This window comes from Scleropages formosus, chromosome 8 (assembly GCF_900964775.1).
Source record: "Scleropages formosus chromosome 8, fSclFor1.1, whole genome shotgun sequence".
NCBI classification, from domain to species: domain Eukaryota; kingdom Metazoa; phylum Chordata; class Actinopteri; order Osteoglossiformes; family Osteoglossidae; genus Scleropages; species Scleropages formosus.
The window spans coordinates 4,796,484-4,815,180 of NC_041813.1; the positions used below are offsets into that span (position 1 = coordinate 4,796,484).

General features: G+C 46.8%; 1 protein-coding gene across 1 annotated transcript; it reads left to right on the forward strand.

Annotated features, from left to right (window-relative positions):
• The first annotated feature begins 220 nt into the window (after nucleotides 1-220).
• On the forward strand, nucleotides 221-4,696 carry calm2a (calmodulin 2a (phosphorylase kinase, delta)). Its single transcript, XM_018725104.2, has 6 exons — nucleotides 221-317; nucleotides 1,665-1,695; nucleotides 3,217-3,360; nucleotides 3,449-3,555; nucleotides 3,649-3,784; nucleotides 4,071-4,696. The coding sequence occupies exons 1-6, from the start codon at nucleotides 315-317 to the stop codon at nucleotides 4,097-4,099; spliced, it is 450 nt and encodes a 149-aa protein (XP_018580620.1). The 5' UTR covers nucleotides 221-314; the 3' UTR covers nucleotides 4,100-4,696.
• The last annotated feature ends 14,001 nt before the right edge of the window (nucleotides 4,697-18,697 follow it).

Below are 18,697 nucleotides of genomic sequence, written 5' to 3' on the forward strand. Positions count from 1 at the left end.
CTTCCGCAGTTAGATAGTTCCACGCCTAGAGCTGCACGCTTTAATACTTACTAAAATTATTTACGCATAGAGTTATATGTTGGATTTTTTTAAAGGATGAAATGTTTAAATTTACAGTTTAGTGCTGTAGTTTCTTGGTTTTTCTGTCTGTGCTAAAAGCGAGGTGAGCTCCGGTCGGCGGAGAGATACAGCGTAGGGGAGGAGTTTGTGAAGAACTGTTAAAGGCGGGTCGGGGGCGTTGAGGCGCCATCCGGTCTTGTACGTGCAGGGGAGTGTAACGGTGTTGGTGCCAGTCGGTGATTAAGCGCAGGAAAATGGTGAGTTCTTTCAATTATAAGCTTATTTCGGAGTTAACCCGATGCAAGTGGGCCGCCTTGTCGTTGTGCGGTTTCAGATTAGTGCGTTCAGAGACGTGTGTGTCAGGAGAAGAACTTTGACGCCTCGGTTTGCGGAGTTTTCCCGAAACATGACACAGCAGGCCGGCGGGTTGGGGGTAATTTATTTCACCGGTTTGAGGGCGTATAAACGTCATATTACTTATAACTTTGTGTGAAATAATTAGGTGAACATAATTTTCCAGACGTTTTTAGGCATGTACGTTATCGGTTGGCAGAGAAGGGAGGTGTGTGTGGCCGCTGCACTGGGTCCCGCCTGTTGCTGCAGTCTGTCTGCGTGCGCGAGGGATGAGTTACAAATTAATGTTTGATGTGGGGAAATGTGTTAATACTGGATCATACGTGATGGGATCTGCTCTCTCCACATCACTCTCCCAAGCCAAGTGGTTCCTGACAGCTGATGGATGGGAACTCTGCATGAAACTAAGCTTCTCAGCCTGCTGCTGAAGCCTTTTTTTTTCTTTTTTTTTTTCCCTTCAAACAAGATTGCATGTGATATGTCGAAATGGTGTAAAAAGTTGTCAGACCTGTTTGTTTCTATTTGTTCACTGACTTAGCAGATGCTTTTTGCCAAAGTGACTAAAATATGATGGGTGCATTGTTAATTAGTGCTTATCTTTTCAAAGAGAAGTCTCCTGCCTCCCTTCGTATTGATGCCAAGAGAGGTATCAGGCATAAATGTCATATAAACTTCATAAGTGGTTTTTGGTAAATGTGTGACCACTGAAGATTCATAGCGGGAGAGACTGGTTTGCAACTGCACCTAATATTGCTCACGTGAAACGGTCCGCTATTCCATTGACCGCACGTAGATGACATCCTATCCTGAAATATGTATTTAATCATGGTCCAGAAAGTGCTGAATGTGCTCTTATCATTTGTGAAATGGATTCTCTATGTGCAAGCCTCTTGTTGGCTATACTATCTCATGTCTTCCACCTTTGATCTGGAAGGTAGTGGTTGTATAAATAGCTTGACATTTGCATATTATAGGAAATATTATGTCCCTTGAGATCAGTACATAAAATGTTTTCATGCTTGAGTTACATTTTACTGTGTGGGTGTGCGGAAATGGCACTGGTAAAGAATGTAAACTCTCCCGGGTGCCCTGAATTGTTTGAGGTCAGGGTGTGGGTCTCTGGTCTTGAATCAGGAGTGCTGTATCTTAGGAGGAAAGGTGTAGGTCAGCCCTGTGTTTTGCCTAGTTCAGCTGCATGCATTACCTAATGTAAAATAACTTCCTTTATTTATTTATTTTTTTTTTGGTAGGCTGATCAACTGACAGAAGAGCAGATTGCTGGTAAGATGACTCTATTCTCCTTCCTAGGTGCATGGACCTGTGTGGGTTCTTGTGGTACAGCCAGTTACCATTTCCAGTCTTTCCTTGCTTCTTCCCTTTTAAGGCCTTCTTTTGGACAGCCCACTGAAACTCCAGTGTGAATGGGCTGGCCTGGCCTGCCCTGGCCATGCTGCACTACAATCCACAGTTGTTACGGCCTTTAAAATGGGCCAGAAAGACTCGGTTCACGAAACATGCTTTACATATCTTGGATGAGCTTGCATTCCTTTTGCAAAGTATATCGCCATATGGAAACGAAAGTAAGGGCACAGCCTGACTTCCAACAGTTTAATGCATATGTGACATCAAAACTGTTTAGGAGCACTGTAACAACTCATGACTCCCCTCAAATTATTGGGTGAGCTCCTCAAAACAAAATCCAGAGTAAGGTTGAGAAGGGTATGTCTGTGTGGTGTCAAAGGCAGATACTTAAAAGCATTCCAGAGGTAATTTTGCGGTCTAAAATATCATACAGTGGCAAACTGGAGGATGTCAGACTTCTCCTTCCAAATTTTGCTCATAATGAGAACTTTTTTAGAATTTGTTCTACTTGTGATTTAAGTGGCTCTAAGGTGAGACAAGGTCGGTGCAGCCTGTTTTAAATACCTAAGTTATAGCTGAGGTGCCACTTTGAGTCAGTGGGTACTCAAGATTTATCTGCCATGTGGGGAAACATATTTTAAGTTATCCTGTCCTTGTAACTGAGGCAGGTAACACAGGAAGCTTTTTTTGGTCCCCTAATCATTGTTTAGGTGATGCATGATTGTGTAATGTGGCAGTTGTTAACTTAGTCTTTAAGTATTTTAAAGCAATCCTTGAGGTGACTACTTCTGTAACAAGTCAAAGTGGTAAACCCTGTGGCCTTCCATCCTAGTCACCTTGGTGTCAGTGGTGCTGGATGTGGCTATCCATATTGGCCCGTATTGCTGTAACTGAGGTGGGACATGTCAGCTGTCATGACACTGGCAAGCTGTTTTTTGTCAGTACTCATTCTAGCTTCCTGCATCAAGCTGTCAAGAGCTGTTAGTGTCCCTAGCAGCATTACGTTGTAACTGCTGCAGCTACCTCCTTCCCCTTTCACTGGCATGCATCTTCATCCTGGAGGTTTTAGAGGTCTGATGCAAATGTTTACAGTGTTAGTATTCATGAAACTGATTCCATTTTAGAGGTAATGGTTCAGTTTAGGATTAACTGATTTAAAACCTGTTGGTGTTTTGGGGGGGCTGTTAAGTGGTTTGTGGTGCTAATGCGTTTCTTTGCAAAGTCAATAGTTCCTGCTCTGCTCTTCTACTCATTAAGCACAACTTATTCCCAGTGGTGTATTGGGGCCAACCAAAAGACAAGGGCAGAGATTTTTAAAAAAAAAAAAAAATTTTGTACATCTATACATAAGATGGATGATTCCCTTCCTTTTCAGGAAGTTTGTGGTTCCAGTGTAATGTTGCCAAATGGTCCTCTAAACTCTTCTGTTCCCTTTACCAGAATTCAAAGAGGCTTTTTCACTATTTGACAAGGATGGTGATGGCACAATCACCACAAAAGAGCTGGGCACAGTCATGAGATCCCTGGGTCAGAACCCCACAGAAGCTGAGCTGCAGGACATGATCAATGAGGTTGATGCCGATGGTGAGGATCTCTCCTCTGTCTTCGTTTTATGTAGATGCACCAACCCTCTTCAGTTGAATTAATGTGGGCAAAATGTTTCTTCCTTCAGGAAACGGCACAATAGATTTCCCTGAGTTCTTGACAATGATGGCAAGAAAAATGAAAGATACAGATAGTGAGGAAGAGATCAGAGAAGCATTCCGTGTCTTTGACAAGGTAGCCACTTTTAACAACCTGTTCATATTTGACATTTTTCTGAAAGCTGCAAAACACTTAAGTGTTAACAGGTCTAGACATATGTCCACCCAGGATGGAAATGGCTACATCAGTGCTGCTGAGCTGCGTCATGTGATGACAAACTTGGGGGAGAAGCTGACTGATGAAGAGGTTGATGAAATGATCAGGGAAGCAGACATTGATGGAGATGGTCAGGTCAACTATGAAGGTATGTACCAGTTATTTTGCTCATCAGGTAGTTGGATGACTTTCACAGCTTCTGGTTTCACTTGATTAAGCTTAAACTGCTCACTTAACATTTGATTGGAACACTGCAACAGTAATTTTGAAAAACTAGACAATGGGAGAGTACTGAATTAAGAGTCTTGGTGATCTTCCCTGTTAAGATCAAATACTGAAGATTTGGCTTGCCTTTTATCAGCCTTGGTATTTTAACTTAAATGTTTTAGAGCAATGAAGGGATGTTTGAAAATGCCCCCGTTTTCTCTCTACAGAGTTTGTACAAATGATGACAGCGAAGTGATGGCCTTGTACAGATTTTTCCCTCCCCCTTGTATAAAATTTGCCTTTAATTTATCTGTAAAATGTTTTTCTCTGCCCCCCCCTCTCCTGCTGTCCAAAGGAACTGCATGTATACTATTTAGGATTCAATTCCTCATTTCCCTTTATTTTGCTATCATCTTGAGTGAAGAAATGAACATGTGGATGTTGAATGAGGCCTGGCAGGCAGGGCACTTGATCTGCTCTGCTGTCAGCTGCCCACCATGAAGTGACAGCAGGGCTGCTTGACAGTTGGAAATAACTTGGCAACAATGTTGGCATGTAAACATTTTTGATGTGCAGGAGTTTCTCTGCATGGACTATGGACAAAGTATACGGAAAAATCTCAGCATTGCACTATTGCAAAAAACGGGTGTTTTCCGCTAGGTACTCGTACACCAACTCTTTTTGTATCTGCTGTTCTATACCAGAGAACTTTGATTCTTACTATGCTTTTTAATGTTTTAGTCACTTTCTTTTCCTTTTTTTAACTGCTTATGGCATAGCCATGCCTCAAAGAATCCATTCCAAGTTGTATATTTTGGTTTTCCAATAAAATTTACAATTTACCCAAAAAAAAGTCTTTCTTCCCCCTTCTAGGGTTAGATGTGGGGATCAGCTTTATGTACATTTCCACGTTGTAACATCTGGACATTTAAGGTACACTCCTTAATCCTCCAGTGCACTTTGTTCCGAAAAGGGGCTAAATATAGAATACATAAAAGGATGAAAAATCCACAACAGCCTGAGGTTCCAAGGATTGCTCAAGACTTCAAGGGCAGGCTACTTCTGGAAAGATTCTTGTTACCAAATACCACACAGTGTTATTGCCCAGTTCCATCATCTTCACCAATACGATAGACGAATGTACCTTAGGTGTTGGAGGACTTAAAATTCAGCTTGTGAGTTTCCACATATCCAAAAGCATGACATTTTAGTACTTCACTGATGTGACTAATGTAGGATTACAAATGATTGAGAACTCTGGTTATTGACAGCACAAACACGGAAAAGTCACACTTTTAAGACAATGGTGCTGAAAATAGAATTTGAGGTTTTGTGACATTTCTGAAATTACTGAGCTGGGGGGGTGAAGCTCTCCAAATGTAGGACCACTGCAACCTAGCAAATGTACAGCTTACCATGCTCCAGCACCATTTTTGTTGCCCATGGAGAATGTGTTTCTGGGAAAGGTTTGGATAAATGGGTAAATAATTAATACATTGACATTGCAAGTTGCTTTGGAGAAGAGCATCAACTACATTAAGTCACTGGCTGCTATGTTTCAAGTAAAAACACAACTATCATCTGTTTATTCCTCATCCACCCATTGCCAGAAAGTTAGAACGAAACTTACTGGTATCAACAGGGCAGCAAATACTCAGGGTCATCTGACTTCTACAATACAACAGTTTGCAGATAACAAAAAGTGCAACAGCATTCATCACAACTAGGCACTTTAGTAATTTCTTTAAAATGTTCCTTAAAGTAATGCAGAAGGTGTGCAATATACTTATAAAAATAAATGAATACTTGTTATAGATGTAGCAAGCGCTACATCTTAACCTAGTAATAAAATTCATGCTGCAACGACATGCGATTACACAAAAAAAGGTGTGTTCTGAGAAATGGTGATTGTTCAAAAACGTACAAGATGTTATACTCCATGCATATTTATCAACGGCTCTACGCAAAGACCCAATCCAGTAGGGTACCAACATGAGTACTTCATTGAGGTTGTCAAATGGGCACCTCCCTTCATCAGTGTTTTGTTGAATTAGGCCCACGACCCCTCTAGGAGGCTCAACAGCTAGTTAAACCACAGCTCAATACATACCTTCTAGACACCACACCTTCATACCCACCAGCAGAAACTGCAACTACAACACACCTCCTTAATCACTGCCAGCTGCTTTCCATTACTACCCACCTGCAACCCCAACTACCCTGCTCTTTTTTCAACCGTAACCACTGACTCGCCTTCTCCGCTGCCTCAGACATCTCCTTCACCACTGCCTTTAATGAGTGGCCTCTAATATCAAATTCCCCCAACAACGATGCAACTCATTTAGCCACAAATCCTCTAACACCTACCTCCACCGGTCTCACCTTAGCCCGCCATCCATGGTCTCTTGCCTCTGCCAACAGATCTGCATACTTCAACAGTTTGTGCTCGTAAGCCTCCCCAATAGCATCCTCGAACGGCCCTTAACGCTACAAAGTACGCAATCTGCTCACACCCCAAGTATAACACCGTGTCCGGGTACGGTGAAGTAACCGCGACGACCTCCGGAACCTGGAGCTACTTGCCCACATCAGCCAGCAGCTGCCAGTCCCATGTCTGCCCTTGCATAGTGCTACTCTCTCCTGCCCACACAAAACCAATTGTTTTAGTCGAACCACAAACAGGCAAGGGATTTACCACCTGCCAAACATCTAAGGCACCACCTTTTTTAACAAACATCTTTTGACTCTGCTGGAGTCAGCTACAGACCCACCTTCACGCACTTGTACTCTTCCACCAAACTTCTCACTGGCAGCTCCAACATGCCCTTACCATATAACGCTACTGAAGCAGTCACTTTCTTACTGCTGTACTAATAACCCGCTCGAGATTCTCAACCTCCCAAACAGAAAACTCATACGCCGTAAGCGGCCGCTTAATACGTGGCAAGAGCCCGAACTGCAGACACCACAACTTTAACTTCCCAGGAAGGAGGGACACATCAATGCTCTTTATACCTTCCACAACCTGCTCCTGAACTATACCACCTTCCCAAGCTCTTAACTGGTTTCTCCAGAATAGATGGAATTACTTCCTCATCAATACAAAACTTCTCCTGCACCACCTTCCTACCAACAATCGAGAGACTCCTTGAGCTACTTGGCTTAACCTACTTAGCCCACTTCAAGTTATCGTTGCACTTGGGCAACAAACGACGAGTACAAGGAGCCCTAGCCGTAACTCTCGTCCTATTATCCATAAATGATCTAATGGGGGTTGGCGCATCCCATCCCATCCCACAGCCTCGCACCGCCAGCAACCCATTTGGAAACCCTTTTAACTTCCATTGCCATTGTGAACGCCAATGGCAAAATTGTACATTCAACCACGATTCCAACCTCCAGCTGATGCCAAGTCGTCGTGTAGCTTTCTGTACTGAAATAGAACCGAATATCCCCAAAGTAGGCTGTCGCCAGTCTCGTAACACTCCCAGGGACCTTAAAAAACCTGAACGCCTCCCATAGCAAACTGTGCAGAACCGACCCAAAGGCATTTGCTAAGTCCAATAACACACACACGGAGATCTCTTTTCTTCTTCTTGGCAGCCTGCATCCGATGCCAAATCATACTGGTGTGCTCCAAGCACCCCGAGCACCCTGGAAGCCCCGCTTTCTGCACGGAGGTATCAATCAGCCTGTTGGTTTTCAAGTACGCTACCAACCTCCTTGCCACAACACTAAAGAAGATCTTCCCTTCGACACTGAGAAGGCTAATAGGCCTAAACTGGCCTCCCCCAACAGCAATTCCTCCCGCTCTCCACCACGACTTGGGAATTACCCCCTTCTTCCATACGACAGCCATCAACCTCCACAGAAATTTTAGTACACCCGGTGCACACTTAAACACCCGGTAAGGTACCCAGTTTGGGCCAGGTGCCGAAGAGGCCCTTCCTCGCCGCACTACATCTTGCGCCTCTCCCTACCTCAAGGGACACGCATCCAATTTATCTCCACTACGGGGGAGATATCCACTGGCAACTCCAGTCCACCATCATGCTCTTTACCAGAGTACACCTCATGCAGATAACTATCCAGCTCCTGCTATTCTACCCTTAACATCCCAGACTTCTCCTCACCAAACAGAGCCTTCACAAAGTTGAAAGGATCCCTAAAAAAACACCACCCTGCCCCATTCCTTTCTCCTCCTCCTCCACCCTCCTTGATACAATAAGTCTACTCTTTATACCCGCCTGCAAAACAACTACAAATAAAGGCAGTTGGGAGACCTGAATGAGAAGGATAAATGGTACCGGGGGTAACTGAAAGTTATCAAAATAAATGTAACAAACAGATATGCGATTCCTCGTTCATCGCGACCCTGCGTACGGAGAGTTGAGGTTTTTTTGTGCATCAGCTGCGTAATGAAAATGACAAATCGGCGTTTAAGAACTCTAAAGTCTAGTAGCGTTTATTTTGCGTCTTAGAAAATGTAGTAGATGAGCCAAAGCTTCAGCCCCTGGAAGGCAGTGAAGGAAAATGAAACTGAATGTGCCAAATATCCCATATGCCCACTGAATGTGATGGGTGCATTTGAATAGTGCTAATTTGCATCCTAAAACGGCCGGGATACAGCAAGGTGAATCGTCTTGCGGGTGTCGCCAGGCTCAGGTAGCAGCGCAGCTTTACTGTACTTAGCTTAGGGGGTGTCGAGCAGAGAGGACACTTAGCCCTTCGCGCCCGTGTGTGTCGGAAAATTACACTCAACCTCAGCCGTTGAGAAGGTGACTAATTACAGTTGTGCTGCTCTTCGGCGCTACGTTTGCATTTATTTATTTATCAGACGCTTTTCTCCAAAGCGACTTCCAACGAACTCTATGTGGCGTTATCAGCGCACACACCTTATTCACCGCAGTGACTTACACTGCTAGATACACTAGTTACACTGGGTCGCTCATCCATGCATCAGTGGAACACACACACTCTCCTTGTCACTCACTCACACACTGTAGGGAAACCTGAACAGCATCTCTTTGGAGTGTGGGAGGAAACCAGAGCACCTTGAGGAAACCCACATAGACACGGGAAGAACACGCAAATTCCACACGCACTGAGCGGGGGTCACATCCGTGTCCTATTGGACCAACCAGGTGCTGTGAGACAGCAGCGCTGCTCGCTGTGCAACTGTGCTGCCCAGAATCATAGACTATGTATACTTGTATTTTTACTCCCTACCTGTGTCACTAAGACAAGGACCAGGACTTGCTGAACCCAGGAAACGACCAAACGCAAGGCTTCGTGGAGGAAGCCACCTCAACTCACATCCAAATGCCATGGTGCCACAGCAGGTACAGTAGATCCATGTAAAAAATGATAGACTGCAACAGTAAATGTCCTGAAAAGAAAACTGATGTATTCTAGTTTGAATAATACTGTACATTGATCTTACTATATACTGTACATATATACTATATACATATTGCATACATTATATACTTATATATGCACTATATATGTAACTATATATACTTTATATCTTACAATATACTTATACACTATGTACTTCGATCTTACTATATTATGGATGAGTGACCCAGTGTAAGTAGTGTATCCAGCAGTGTAAGTTACCCTGGTGAATAAGGTGTGTGGGCTGGTAACACTACACAGAGTTCGTTGGAAATCAGTCGCTTTGGAGAAAAGTGTCTGCTAAATAAACAAACGTAAATGTAATATATACACGTTAGAGCTGTTCAGCTCATCGGAGTGAAAGTTAACCGTTATCGTGGCTAAGATTATTTCCAGGGGGAAGAATCCCGCTAACAAGTTATTTATTTTAACAAGGAAATGAAAACACCTGTGGCCAACTGGAGATTTCACACGTTCTGTATGAGTGTGTTTACTGGACCCTAAAATGTAAGCAGCACACTGATTTTTTGAGTCCCTCCCTTCCAGATTTGTCACAGAGCCGCTCTGGGGAACGTACGCGTCCTGGGTCCGGTCACCCGCTCCGCGACTCTGTAGGGATGTCGGGCCTCTCGTCGCGCCCCTGGGACCAAGAAGCCGGAGCCCAGCTTGCCCCGCAAGTCAGACCCTATGGGTTCCTTCCCGAACAAATCCGAGGGACGCGGGTGGCTTCGCCTCGAGCGTTTCTCCCCTCGGGTTCCTGCCCTACAGGGTGCTGGCTCTTTGCTCGGGAGCCTCCCCCACCAACCCCTTTTCCTCACTCAGTTCCGCACCTGTCGGTGCTCCGTGCCGCCGCCCGAAACGGCGTCGCCTCCATCGCAAACACCCGAGAACGTACGCGGAGTCACACGGGGACGGCCGAGGTGACATGCGAGAAAAAAAAAAAAAAAAACCACCTGTTTCTGCACACTTCTTTAAGCAAATAAGAGCAGCAAATAAAGAGCTGCAATGTTTTTAATGGAATTTGCATGACAAATCACAGCTTTAACCCCTTTACAGAATAATGTTCTCGTCAGCTGGTATGATGGTACACAAGACGTTCTAGTTGAAGGCAGTTGCTGGAGTCAGAGGGTCTTGGTGGTTCGTGGTGAAGGGATACCGGCCATTCCGCAGGGTTCCTGCCGCTTGTGAACGCGCCAGTTCGTCTAGCGGGAGAAATTTTGGCCCACGTCCCCCACGCCCTGGCTTCTCCCGCCGACACACATTTATCGTTAAGCGCCGTCCTTCGATGCGCTGAGCTCACAGATCCCACCCAGGCGACGGCACGAAGGTCCTCCTCATCCCCAAATTTTCCCACCACCTACTGCTGTCGGCGGGCCTTCGAAGGTTGGCATAGGAGAGGAACGTTTCCAGCGCCAATAATTATGTCTTTCGAGTCCACAAGTGACAGATGCTATTTTTGTGAAGCGTGACAAAAAGTGTGTTCTAAGAGAAAGGCGTCTAAGTCTGTGATTTAACACGAATTCTCTGCTTTTTCACGTGTTCATACATACATAGAAATATTGAATTGAAAATCCCCCCCCCAGTGGTCACTATGAATTGGGCTCAATGGCACTTACAACCATCCATATATAATATTTCTTTTCTTCAAAATCTATTCAAAACACATTCAGCACGCTGGTAAAAATCAATCATATTTATCATTAATGCAAATATTACAAGCGCTCAGGGAGAAATTTATGGCATCTTGAAACAGGTAGGGCGGGATATGTTCTCAACATGCAATATAATCCCACCGCTCTTATTTAGTTCATAAACAGCTGTTTATTGATTCTGCAGTTATATCCAGTTCACTTCCCTGGAGCGTGTCCCGTGGTAATATTTAAAGCCCTCATAATATTGCGGCGGCATTGCCAAGACTTTGCTGCAGGCGCTAGTCTCACGTTCTCCGTTGAAACCGGCGCTGAAACCCCGACCTGCTCGCCATCCCGCCCGTCCAACGAGGGTGACCCTCGGTCCACTCGAGCTCATCCTTCGACATGCCGGCCCACGCCTCCCACCCGAACCCCACCCGGTCGCATGGCGACACCCTCCTAAGCCTCGTTCGCCCACGCTTCCGGCCGCTCGGTACCAGAGCACGGCGCAAAGACAACGTAGGGTCTTGACACGTCCTAGACGCACGGCCACGAAGACCTGGCCGGACACAGTCGGTGCAATTATTCAACAATTTATCAGTGGACAGCGGTCATAATACCTTCTTGGCGCTGACAGGTACCCACTTCACCACCTGTAGCGCAACCACATAGAAGAGGTGGTTTGGATGGCGTTGCCTGTCTGCGTGTGAGACAGAAGAGGGGTTTGGCTTGAAGAGCTTCTCTGGAAAGGCCAGAAGATCATCTGTGACATAAACTTGAATTAACACCTACTCCCCGCTTTGGCTTCCAGAGGTCTCGGTGGGGGCTAACCAGATCAAGTGATCCCGCGGCGGGAATCGGATGGCATGTAATGTTAGTAGCCGGCTTTGTGGGGGCCGGGGTAATGCGGTTAGGGCACGCGTTCAGCCCCTTGCTGGCTCTCGCTTATAATAAATATCGCAATAAATAATCTCAATGGCTGGGGACTGTCTGGCGCAGGCGAGAGCTGGGTCAGAAGCAAAATAATCCCATTTATTACTGCTGGCTCTTTTTTCCACGCGTACGACAGAAAGAGAGGAGAACCGGTGTGCCGTTCTCCTGGCCGACCGCAGCCGGCGGGAGTTCGCTCTGCGCGCGCTCGTGGGCGTGCGCGCCTGCTGGGGGCCGGGAGATGTGAGACAGGGGACACGAGGGGAGGGGCATGCTGAAAATAGTGGAAAGCAATTAGTGTATCGCAGAGTTCAGGCCTTGGGGGGTGGGGGGCAATGAGGATGTATGTGCTCCGGGCACAGAGCTGGTGCGATCCGTACAGAAGTAGTGGGAGCGGCGGACAAAATTAGACAAAGGAACGGAAAGGGGAGAATTAGGCAGGGAGATGAGAGCACGGCGCGTGCCTTGGGGGAGGGCTGCGTTCGGCCGAGGTACGGTGGTTCTCTAGGTCTCAAAGCTCTTTTCGTGAAAAGAAAGTACCGGCTATATCGCTCCAGAGGTGACAGATGACAGGACGGATATTTAGGTTACACATCTGCTATCGGAAGCCCTGCCGACAGATGACTCGTCTCACCTTGGGTGCCCTTCTTACCTATTATGAGCAATTGCAAAGGAATGCTATCGCTACCGGGGCGGTACGGCGGTGCAGCGAGCAGCGCCCGGGTGGTGTGAGAGAACGTGGGTTCGATCCCCGCTCGGTTTGTCCGGAGCTTGCATGTCATCCCCATATCCGTGTGGGTTTCCTCTGGGAGCTCAGGCTCCCTTCCACAGTCCAAAGGCATGCGGTGCAGATGGATTGGTAGTGCGAGATTGCTCTTAGTTTGAGTGAGTGGCCACCCAGCAACAGACTGGTGTCCCATCCAGGGTTTACCGCGCTGAACCTTGCGGCCATTGCTTCCGAGTTGGGCTCCAGTCCACTGTGACCTTGTTCAAGGTAGCTGGTTTTTGAAACTGGACGGACAGACGACCATAAGGAGGTAGAATGGGGATGGATGGATGGATGGCCAAGAGGAGGTAGAGAAGGGACAGAGGATGGATATAAAGAGGTAGAATGGGAATGGATTGATGGATGGATTGATAGATGGATGGATGGATGGATGGATGACCAAGAGGAGGTAGAGAAGGGACAGAGGATGGATATAAAGAGGTAGAATGGGAATGGATTGATGGATGGATTGATAGATGGATGGATGGCCAAGAAGAAGTAGAGAAGGGACAGAGGATGGATATAAAGAGGTAGAATGGGAATGGATTGATGGATGGATGGCCATAAGGAGGTAGAATGGGGATGGATTGATGGATATGAGGAGGTAGAATGGGATTGGATGGATGGACAGACTACTTGTACTCCAGAATAATAATACTAGTGATTTACTGTCACGTTGCTGCTGGTAGCTCACCAACCACCTCTTCAGGGTGAAAGCAGCTGAAATTGCTGTTCAGCCCCTACGCTAACCTGTATTGCTGGCCACCCCATTCGCAGACGCCCCATCTGATCCTCTTGAAAACCTGGCTCGTGTACAACCCTCGGTGTGGCACTGAGTAAGGCACAGGCCACCTCCGTACCATCGCTGACATGCCAAGCCCGATGTGCTGGAATTCAGCGAAATCACGCGGAGAACATGAGGTTGAAAGCCAGGCCTCACATACTTTTGATGTCAAGCGGAGGCAATTTACCACGGTCATAAAGAGTAGTGCACATGTTAGCTATTTCCTGATACCATCTTTTAGTACCAATCCCCCACCCCCCATCCCTGCTGTGCCTGTGTTCTCACTTAATGGTGTTCCATAAAGTGCAACTACATCCTGTTTGTTCAAGCAAGAGCAAATACTTGAGATTTAAGGAATTTCCATCCTGACGTTTGGGTCTGAGATTTATTTCATCCTGATTTTTACAACCATTCCCGACACAATGGAATATTTACCTCATAGCACCTGGGGGTATGTAATCCAAGTGGTAAAATTGCCATTTACGCCGTACTTCCAAAATACCTACCTTAACGAACGAACGAACGAACGCGCAAACGAACTATAGTTTCCTTCTTTGGACACATCGTGCAAAGAGAGGGATCGTTCTAAAAAAAGATTTCGCGATCAGTAAGGCTGAAGGTGAGTACGAAAGAGGAAGACCGAACAGCAAGAACCAATATGACAACAACGTGAATAAACGAATAATAATCAATGATAAAATCAATATCGATGATAAAAAGAGCTATGCCACTCTATCGGCGATTAGCCATCTGACTGAAAACAAACAGATTAGGACAAACATCCACAGGGTTTCCACGAGTCAACGTTGAATCAAAAGCACTTATAGAGAGATGTTCGGATGGACTTTTCTAGATCATCCCATCGTGGCTATGGATCACGTTATTTTTCTCCTTGCTGGCATATTATGCGTCCTGTCCTCAGCAAAGGACCTGCCCCTGGACCCTACAGATCACTAAAGGAATCCACCCACCGCACCGTTTCATGTTTCATATCTAGTGTCCAGCTCCCACGCCGTCCCACGCGTCCTCTACCCCAGCCAATGAGATTCCAACTGATGGGTGGCACATCTATAAGCACAACACATAGATGATTTTTCTCTTCGGGTGCCACTTTCCATGCTTCTCGCACTCTGATTCCAAGCCTCTAACTTGTACGAGAATCCCAAACCAGGTGCCACAATGAAAATATCATACAGACTTAGAGGTGCGGCTGGATGTGAAAGAGATATAGAGAAATTCCAGCTCAGCTGCAGTTGAGATCTGGCCCCTCTTACGACATCCATGTCCTTCCTAGCACCTTCATTTGAGCAGAGGATGCCCAGACCAGGGACGCATGAGTCATGGCTACAGATAGTCCAGGGCAGGGCAGAGACAGCCTGCCGCCTCTTCCTCTTCATCATCTTCTGAGCCTTTCTATGTTTCGAAGTGGGTCTGCATCTCACCCGGTCCTTCACCCCCAGCTCCTATAAATCACTTTTCGAAAATTTCGGATGCTTTACTGGCTTTTACATCTGTATTTATTTGGCAGATTGGGGGGGTCGGGGGTGGTGGCACAGCCAGTTTGGCCGGGGCCTGCTCTGTGGTGGGTCTGGGGTTTCAGCCCTGCTTGGGGTGCCCTGTGATGGACTGGCGTTCCGCCCGGGGTCTCTCCCCTCCCCCTCCAGCCTTGCACCCTGCGTTACCGGGTTAGGCTCCGGTTCGCTGCGACCCCGTTCGGCACAAGAAGTTGTAGCCATCGTGTGTGGGTGTGTGTATTTAGCAGACACTTTCCTCCAAAGCGACTTCCAATGAACTCTATGTAGTGTTACCAGCCCACAAACCTTATTCACCACGGTGACTTACACTGCTAGATACACTACTTCCACTGGGTCACTCATCCATACATCCGTGGAACACACATATGCACTCTCTGTCACTCACACACCTGAAGAGCATGTCTTTGGATTGTGGGAGGAAACCAGAGCACCTTGAGGAAACCCATGTAGACACGGGGAGAACATACAACTCCACACGGACTGAGCGGGGATCGAACCCGCATCCTCTCGCACCACCCAGAATTCATTTACTTTTAACTAGACTGTTGGGTCACCACATCATTACCTACCCCCCCCTCCCCCCCAAACCTATTTCCCTGGAATTCACACAAACGCACAAAGACGCAGCTGGTAAACACACACTGGAACAGAGCTGTCACAGGCATGCTGATCTTGTAGACGCCCAAAATAACACGCAGACAGAGGCTTAGTGTTTGAGCGATTCGAAAGCAGACATTCAAGTATTCACGCAAGCACAAGGGCGCATAATCCAAAAATTGTTCTGCAAACAAAACATCGCTTTACAGCGTACAGAACGGGGCTTTACAAAAACGAGCCAGTCAATTACTTTTTTGAAATTTCCTCTTTGCCTCGAGCTTTTCGTCCCTTATTATAGCAGCTGTTATTTATTTACGAGGGAGAGCGCAGCTCATGTTTTCGCGCGCGTCAGAGCACGAGGCATCGTGCAGCCCGTGTCATGCTCAGATAATGCATTCAGCAGCCACAATGAGCTCAGTATTACAATGTCAAACAGCTGATTCGCGACATGGGCGGCGCACACATCGGTGTTCAACGAAGGCAAGCTGCCGTTCGGTAACGTGCGCCCCAGAATGGCGCGAAGCCGGGGCCGCGGGACGACAAACGAACGGCGTGTTGCATTTCTGTAGACGGCAAAATTATACGGTAACTCGTGGCGTGCGGCAACGGACGGGCTGCGCCCTTGATTCGGCGACCTCACCCAGGGTGCACGATGATTAATGGGGCAGACATTCGTTTGTCGTTGTGGTGCAGTTGCTTGGTTACTCTTGAGGCCCACAGCAGTGACTCAAACGCAACTTTTTGTTTTGTCTTAATGGGGTAGGGCGGTGTTTTTTCGCACAGACTTGGCACAGGGTTTAACTTTTTTCCAAGCGCACGGAAAGCTAAATGCACGTTCATAAGTAAGAAATAAGCTGTACCTCTCCAGGTGCCAGTGCCAGCGCTACCTGAGCTAAGTCGCATGGCGGCACGGTGGCGCAGCGAGTAGCGCTGCTGTCTCATAGCACCTGGGTGGTGCGAGAGGACGTGGGTTTCATCCCCACTCAGTCCGTGTGGAGTTTGCACGTTCTCCCCGTGTCTGCAAGGGTTTCCTCCGGCTGCTCTGGTTTCCGCCCACACACCAAAGACATGCTGTTCAGGTTCACCCATAGTGTGTGAGTGTGTGTGTTCCACTGATGTGTGGATGAGTGACCCATTGTATGTAGTGTATCAAGCAGTGTAAGTCACCGCGGTGAATAAGGTGTGTGGGCTGCTAACACTACATAGAGTTCATTGGAAGTCGCTTTGGAGAAAAGCGTCTGCTAAATAAATAAATGTAAGTTTTGGTCCTTTTCCGAAGGCTATCTGAATAAGCCGTCAAGCATGCTTTTGGTGACTACACATCATACCCTGTCGCATTGTAATGGAGACATTTAACATACACATACTGACAAAGCAGAGGACACATACATGCGCGGATATGTTCACACCCAGAACTAAAGAAAACAGTTGAACTCACAGATATAGAAACAGATAAAGGTAAACAAAGGTGCAGAAAGAAACCGCAACCCCAGACAGCCGTAAGGGAGGTACACCCTTAGAGAACACCAGGCCTCAGACGGAGCTGGTAGTGCAACTGGAAGTGGAAGGCAGAGATTTAACTGAGGCGTCGTACTTAATTCTCACAACAGCGAAGCATTTCCATCGCAAAGACTTCAGCGTATTCCTCTGATCTCATATCAGACTCAGGAGACCATCCATGTAAAAGGCCAAGAATTTGGCTTGTTATGGGGTTCTTTCCCCACCCAACATGGCTTGTGCAGATTTCAGACATCTGGAGAAGGCACAGCCGTGGCTGCGACATCACAACCCACAGTGAAATATTACAAAGCTGGGTGAGGACTCCCAGCATCCCCGGGGTCCGTCCAACAGATGACCGATTCGTCCGATAACAGTTAATAACTCCGAGTCCAGCGAGTCTGAATCTCATAAACCGGAGGTGGAGAAAGCGATCCGACAACCCTGTCGAAGAAAGCTGGGAAGGAGTAGATATCTATTTTATCGATATTTATTACGTTCTATCTCTTAGAAGGGACTTTAAATGAAACCTCCCACACAAAGTCACCGCAGAATGAGAAGAGAGCGGAAATGAAGACCACATGGCTACGACGCCCAGCGAGCCTGTTGTCCTCCAAGCTTTTCCTCTCTAAATCAGACGGTATCCGCGTAGGTAATGACATCGTCACACTGATAAAAGCAAACGAGTGCATTTACGCAGGGTTCCGCGCCCCCTCGCTGTCTCGCTATCCGTCACAGTAGGATCCTGCACTCGACGGGACAAAGCGGACAAGCTGTGCCGATTTCCTTGAGGAATCGTCTCCTTGTCCACCGGCAGGATGATCTTCTTGTGACCCGTGTGCGTCCCGTCTTCCTGATCCCCGCTTAATATTTAATAGGGTCTTTACAGCGAGATGCAAACGTTCCCCGTGATTTTCCGAGCAGACGGGCGAGGACAGGGGAGCAAAGGAAGAGTCTGGCCTTTGACCGAGCGCAGTCAATCTGCAGCCGCGAGGCGAAACGTCTGAAATTAACGTATGTCCGATTCAGGTGTCTGCACGTCCTCCGCAAACCGTTGCGATATTTTACGAGAATCTCGGTGGTGCGGGCTACGATACCTGGCTATACCCACCTGAATGCCGAACACACAAATACCTGCTTCCATTTAATACCAAAAGCAAAACAGGAGAGTTTCTACCTTGCCTGGTATTCAAGGGTTTGGGGAGCTGAGGCCACGGGAGGAATCAAGTTCCTCTGGAAGGCATTACAGTAATCGTCTCATAACCAGTGTGGCAAGACAGGATGCCTGGCACTAATGCTCATTATAGCGTCAAAACTCTTTCAAAAAATTTAATTATAATTTCTGCTTATACTCGTTACACTTTCGGAAAGCTACCTCCAAACATTTTCTTCTGCTGTGCTGCAGCAGAATGGAATTGTATGTGACAGTCACTCTGTAAATGGTACTTTACATCCAATGGATTTCATTTACATGTCTAGCTGATGCTTTTCTCCAAAGTGACTTACAATGTTAAGGTTACAATTATTTACCCACTTATACAGCTGGGTAACTTTACTGGAGCAATTGAGGGTAAGTACCTTGCTCAAAGGTACTACAACCGGAGGTGGGGATCAAACCTGCAACCTTTAGAGCCAAAAGGCAGCAGTCTAACCACTAAACTACCAGATGTCCCAAATTTCAGTATTGTAATATACATACTAATTTCAAATGGAA

Coding starts and splice junctions, on each gene's coding strand:
- calm2a (XM_018725104.2), top strand. Junction 1,696..3,216: donor GACAGAAGAGCAGATTGCTG/GTAAGATGACTC, acceptor TCCCTTTACCAG/AATTCAAAGAGGCTTTTTCA. Junction 3,556..3,648: donor CATTCCGTGTCTTTGACAAG/GTAGCCACTTTT, acceptor ATGTCCACCCAG/GATGGAAATGGCTACATCAG.